This window comes from Myotis davidii, unplaced genomic scaffold (assembly GCF_000327345.1).
Source record: "Myotis davidii unplaced genomic scaffold, ASM32734v1 scaffold247, whole genome shotgun sequence".
NCBI lineage: Eukaryota > Metazoa > Chordata > Mammalia > Chiroptera > Vespertilionidae > Myotis > Myotis davidii.
The window spans coordinates 1825979-1832987 of NW_006299593.1; the positions used below are offsets into that span (position 1 = coordinate 1825979).

The 7009-nt window shown below is 35.3% G+C and overlaps 1 protein-coding gene across 3 annotated transcripts in view; it reads right to left on the reverse strand.

Annotated features, from left to right (window-relative positions):
• Nucleotides 1-5662, reverse strand: part of ZNF638 (zinc finger protein 638) — a 61497-nt gene extending 55835 nt beyond the window's left edge. For all 3 annotated transcript variants that reach the window (XM_015571481.1, XM_015571480.1, XM_006775298.2), the window contains exon 1: nucleotides 4120-5662. In XM_015571481.1, the coding sequence (XP_015426967.1) occupies nucleotides 4120-5427 (1308 nt within the window). In that variant the 5' untranslated portion in view covers nucleotides 5428-5662. The remainder of the gene's footprint in view (nucleotides 1-4119) is intronic.
• Nucleotides 5663-7009: the final 1347 nt, after the last annotated feature.

The window sequence follows — 7009 nt, forward strand, 5'->3', positions numbered from 1 at the left end:
TATTTTTTAAAAGATCATACCCACAAATACTCATTTTGAAATCAAATATATAAAGTTGGAGAAAATAAATGCATGGATCAGAAATAATTCATCTCAGATACAAAAACAACACACCAGAGAACACCAAAAACCCTATAAATAAAATGGCATCTGAAATGGCATCTTCAAAACATAGGGTTTTAATGACTTTTACCTCTAAAATTCAAGCTAATAACAGTAACAATAAAAAAAAATCATACCTCATAGGCCAGTACCATTCCAGACTATATTGGCAAAGAATAAGATTAGTAAAAACATGAAGAGATGATGATCAAATCTAATTTATTTTTAAGATTTAAGGGAAAGTAGCACCATTTCAAAGACACAATATCTCTTACATATAGAGCTTTTAAATAAACAAAATGCTTTCTTATACATTACTTCCCTTTACAAATCTGCCCTAAAATTACATTCTCTACCCATAAATAGCTCCTGGAAGATACATCTGATTAAAAAAAAAAAAGCAATAGTTTTCAAAGATACAGTCCTCCAAGTGACGGTTAAAAATAACATGTATATTATTCAATGTTTTATTATTTTTCCAGCATTTGGATAGGCAGAAAACTTACTAAACAGTTCTGTATTTGAAAACTTTCCTTGAGAAAAATGTTACTCATTTCTATTTCAAAAACACTTTATTCTGTTATTGCTAAAGACGAACTAGAAATTTCCAGTTAAAAACACAGCTGACACTATTTATAGAATCTGCCTTGTCAAGAAGTATCTGAAAATAAGTGAATGCTACTTGCAATACTCAACAACAGGTTATGACAAACCCTAAATTATTTCATTAAGCCATGGAACCAATTGTGCATTGCAAAAAAGAAATGTTTGCACATCTTGCTCAGTGATACAAGTAGAAAGCTTGTAGAGATTGGCAATTATAGAGTCTCTAAAACTGCTAAACCCATGTCTTTGACAGTAACTGGACACTGTTTACATCAAACAGACACATTGGCAGTAGTGGATTGGGTATGATTTATTTGAACTATCAAGTGTTTTATATAAATAAGTTGCCAACATTTAAAAATCCAGAGATTTTACCCCCAAATCTAGAGTCCCAGCTTTTCTTAAAAATAAATAAATAAATGAATGAATAAATAAATAAATAAGGACATAATATTGGACATGTATTCTCTATAGCAACTATCAGCTGATGTTGATAGCTGCCCTATTTAAAGCATATTCTCTCCAGTTCTACACACACATATACACATGTCCCACTCTCTACTTTTTTTTAATAGGTCCACTCACTTGTTGACATTACTTGCTTTAAGCTCAGTAAATATATCTATGCTACCCCAGTTTTGAGACTTCTATTAACAGTATGAAGATTAAAAGAAGGTCCCAAAGCAGTACTGCCTCTCCAAAGAGTGATAATTACCTAACGAAGCAGGACATGCTACAAGGACTATAGAGTTGAGAGGGCACAGAATCAAACTGAAAATATCTACCAGTATCAGAGCTCACTCACTATCTTCCAGCTACCTCAAAAATATCTTGCCAGTAAGTCCTCAACTGAATTATTTCAGTCAGAAAGACAGCTTTTAAACCAAACACAGCCTTTGTAACCAAGGATAGTAAAACAAACATACCTTCTAAACCCAGGACAGCTCCTCCTCCAACATCTAAATCCCAATTTAGAAATAGAAATACATTTCACATTATATAGTTGCTTTTTTCAGGGTACATTTTTAAAGACTCCAGAGGTGGGGAGTATATTGCCAAATGTTACTTTGCAAGAAAAAATTTGCAACTGATAATTTATATGCCACATATTCATAATGTCATATATATGCACTCATACAAGGCAATAAAATATATCACAGAAACAAGAGAAGTAGTTTGTATCATTAAATCCATGTTTGTTCACAAATTCCTATCACTTAGTCATCTAGTAGTGAAACATTGATTAGATTATGTTGTTCTGACTGTTAAAAGGTGTTTGTCTTAAATGGCAATCAATCTCAGTGAACTCTAGTGATCACTAAATGATTTCTTTTCTACTCTAAATTTTATTTTTATTATATTAACCCAGTCTTTCACTAGGGAAGCCTCAAATTAGTGCCCTGCTCTACCTCTTCTCATTCCTATTCACCTTGCACATGTCAAAGACATTTATCTCCCTAAAATATACTTTTTACACGTCACATAGCAAGAACCTTAATTAGCTTCCTAATGCCTCTCACCTTAAGTCTAAACTTCGTAGGCTAGCTTTTCAAGTCTCTGTACTTTTATTTGTTGCTCTCATCTGAAATTAATTCCTCCTCCCCCAGGTACACTAAAGCCTATTCATCATTCAGGGCCCACCTTCAACTTATTCCACGAAGTCCTCCCTCCCAGATTATTCAAGTCCAGAGAGATTTAGTGCAGCTAGTCACCATCACTCAATTAGTCTTATTGAACTAAACTATACAAGTTTCTTGATGTCAAAGTATATTCATACTTCTTTTTATCACATAGTGCTAAATACATAATAGGAAATTAGATAATGCTGGCCTGAATTGATATAAGCCTGAAATCAAAATAAAACTATGAAGTATCTCTCCCTTAAGCAAATCCAAACAAGATAAAAACAATCACCAAATTATTTGTTGTCCTGAATTATTTAATTCCTGAGGTGTGTAATTAGGAGGCAGTGAGACTCTATAAACGGTTAAGAACATCTAAATTTTCTATAGTTTTTCAACTCTGCCCTAGTACCTAATATCGGATTGTATAAAACTAGTAATCAATAAATACCAATTGAACAAATGTATACCTTTTCTATTCTACAGAATAAAAATGAAAACTTTTAAGTTCTTTATTTTAAGGTATTTTCCTTGGATTCATCATGACTAACTGAAAGTTCAAAATAAATGGAATACAGAAAGCCTAACACTCAATTCAGTACTTAGGCCAGGAGTATTTACAGATTATAACTAAGTGTTATAAATTATTCTGAGATTTTTCAAGACTTTGCTATCCTCTTTGGCAGAGTCAGGCAACTATTATTTTATTAGAACACAGTAAATCTGGCTAAAATGAGGTAGAATGCTGCTTTCCTTTGCTGGAGTTAACCTTATGACAAAAGCATCAGCTCTAGGTATCAGATTCTTGTTGGCTGAAACCTGATGAGTGGGTAATAGACAATAAAAAGGCAGCATTGGAAGGAGAAAAAGCAACAAGAGAATACCTATAGATTTTTAAGCCTATTCAAAGTATACAATGCTATGGCCTTCAATCAATGCTTATTATCATGAGAAGTACATTTCTTCTTGGCCATTTATGATCTAAATCTACAAATCACATCAGTAAGTAGAAGAAACAGTGGTTTCCAAATATATATAAGTAAATAAAGCATACTTGGAAATTCCTACTCAAATCTACCAATGATTACTAACAGTATTCTACATTACTCGTCAGCACCTCTGTAAAACGCTTCCTTCTAACTGTACTAACCATGAAGATACCTAAGGCTTCTTTATTTTTAAAATATTTCTCTCTAAATTTTTATCAGTTTACACTCTATTTGCTGACCCCACAATTAGTCTCCAAATGACTCGACTCAATTTTGCTATGATTAAGTTAGGAAGCTCCTTCTCATAAAACATTAAAAATCCTAGTCCAGATAGTCAGAAAATTATTAAATTGACATTAACTGTCTTTAGCCCAAGACACGTAGATACATGCAAGGCTACAACATACTATCTCTTCAAAGTGTATAGTACAAATGTTTTATTCCAACTTTTTATTTTTATACTAACAGATTCTCTTATTTAAAGTGACTTATGTGACATTGTCTTTATAAGGATACAGTTTATGTTACATAAATTTTATGCTGCATAAATTTCTGGGATAACTAATCAAAAGTTCAAAATAAATAGACGAACCATGTGGTGTGCCCAGTTACAGGAATACAGAAAGCCTAACACTCAATTCAGTACTTAGGCCAGGACTACTTAGATTACAACTAAGTGTTGATGTTGCAATCAAAATTAACTTCTGCCATTTCCTTAATGCCTAGTTAACACCAATGTACTTGAGAACAGCGGAAACTTGGGCGCTGTGTATCATTATACAGTGTTTAAAAACACTCACCTTCAAATGACTACATTCTACGTTACAGAGAGAACAGAAATGTGGAAATATTCTTGGAGATGCTGCATAATAGTCATTCATCATAGAAGGAGTTGGTAGTCTCTTCATCTTTTGGACATCAGAAAGCTTGGGGAGCCAGGATGCTTTCACAATCCCAAAGGGTGACCGAATGGGGATGTCAGCCTCCGATTGATAATTCTTTTTATTTCCTCCTGGTCTGTGGACATTAGATGAATTAATCACAGGCTCACGTGGGATCCGCTCTTGCTGGCTTACAGCTGGAATTAATTCCGATGAAAAAGGTTGCTGGTTCATAGATGGAGGAATCAGAGACCAACTCATTGCCTGGTTAACTGTTTGGCTAATGGACTGGCTGACACATTTTACAGGTTCAAGGACTGGCTGTCTTCCTGTAATGTGTAAACCTGGCATCTTAGTTCCACTCTCAACTGGGAAAAAGGACTGATTATTGGAGGACTCACCGGGGAAGTCCATCTGTCGAAACACATCTTCAACAGGAAACATAGAATTACATATCACATTTGGTGCAGGAACAGATGCAGAAATGCTCTGCTGTGACCGAAAATCATTCTTGACCTCATCAGTTGGAATTTCAGGATCATAAATACGTGCTTCAAGTGGATCTTCTGTATAGCCATATTTGCTTGCATGCCCATAATCAATCACATTACTTGAAACTGCCTCACTACCAAGTGTTTCTTTATTTCTGCTCTGAGAAGGTAAATTAGGTAATCGGCGCCCCATTTTTCGCATTCTTATATCCCTCAGAATTAATGGCATATTTTCAGGAGTTAGCTGTTCATCAGGATAGCGACTGAGTTCTTCTAAATCTTCATTAGATAATCCAAAACTTGCTAAGATACTTGAGGCACTCTCTTTTGTATAGCGGCTCTGCACTTTAGGACTCTGCTCTGTAACCTGTGTTATAGGACTCTGTTTCACTGCCACTGATGCAGGTATTTGAGACTCATCATCCCACCGGCTACCATGAGGCTTCTCTTTCTTTTGTTGTGCTTCATGAAAATCCAATTTTTCTTTGGTCAATCTTGGATCAGTTCGGTGCTGAGTTACCTGAACATTCATTCTCTGTGGTCCCATGTTCTGATAAGATTCATGGCCAGCAAATCTGGGTGGAATTCCACGGGCTCTCCCTGCTGGGTAAAATCTTGGAAGACCCATAGCTCCCGGCCTCATAAATGGTCCTGGAGGCCTCATCCCAGGAGGGTTAGGTACTCGTGGTCTCTGAAGTGGAAAGTTTCCTCGAGGATTAAACCTGGGTCTTGACATGGCTATTTTCAAGAAAGCCTGATTTAATAAAGTATAAGGTGGTGTTGAACTATGTGAGGCAACGGCATTCAGCTGCTGAAGCGCCAATTGAGTCTTAATCTGAGCAAAGTGCAAAGGAGATGGGCCCAACAGAAGTGGGTTTGCAATGCCCAGGTTCAAGGAATTCACAAGTGGTGCGAAATTTTCCAAGAATAACACAAAGCTGAAAGTTAAAACACAAATATTAGATCATTTTAACTCAAACTACTTCATGAAGTGGGGTCTATAGCCAGTGTAAAACATTTTGAAACAAAGCCATGAAAGGATTCTGCATTTCATACACGTTGAGATTAAGTGCTTACAAGGATTTTAAACTTTCCCCAAAACTTTCTCTTCTTCTTCCGAATTCAGAACACAAACCCAAACAAACCTCAAGCCAGAGGTTCATGCATACTGTTACATTGGGTGCTGTCCTAGGTGCTGAGCGATAATTACAACTCCTAAATAATCTTGAAAAATGGGATTACTTCATGCTTTAATATGGAGAAAAAAAATGAAAGCATTAAATACTTAGAAATGCACACACTCTTAATATTTGTTATCAGATGTACAAACAATGAAAACAGGAACTGTAAACTTAAAATTTTACAAGACCCATTTCTCTAAGACACACCTTCCTTGGAACCACAGCTAATTAAATTCCATATAGCAATTAGACTATGCTTAAGGTTCTGCTGTTAAACAGTTGTTTCTTTTAAGATGCAAACTTGTCACCAATAACTTGACTACAGAGTCTGACAAAATAGTGTGCAATAGCAAGTATTTGATTATAACATACAGAAAAATATGCAACAAAACCAATCACCTTTCTCTTGGATTCCCTCCAAGGTGAGCATATAGACAAATATAGGCGTGGCCAAAAGTAGGTTTACAATTGTGAGTACATGAAAGTTTATTCTTGTATTATTATTATTACATTATTTTATTTGTATTACACCTATAAACCTACTTTTGCCTACCCCTGTATATATGGACAATAATAATGATGAACTATAGTGTTATAGAGTACTGTACATGTACTTTACACGGACTGATTCATTTCTCACAACAACCCCGAGATATGCACACTTTTACGAGGATACTAAGGCACAGAGAAGTTAACACACTGTGGACCAGTAGTTTTATTACTGGCATTACTCAGTGGCCAGGTAAGTTTCTAATGAACCGGTACAAAAAACATTTTACATAAATGTTAAAGACATGCCTTAAAATTAAATAGCCATTGCATTTGAAGTTATTTATTACATGTTCTTACAAGCTAATATCTTTTTAAAGTATGATACTTTGTAAAACACTGTGTAATATGAAGCGAGAATTATCTTGATCCAACTGCAATGTGTTAAGTAACTTACATAGATAAATGGCCAGGCCAAGATGTGCATTCCAAGTATTTTGGCTCCATAATCCATGCTCTTAACTACCAGTAGATGTGAGCAAGAATATCTTGCAGGTCCCAGGCACTGTATTAGTTAAAACTGGTTGCTGCCCAACCCTTCGGAATGCAGCATAACTCACTCCAAGCCAGTTCTCAAAGAAATCGCAC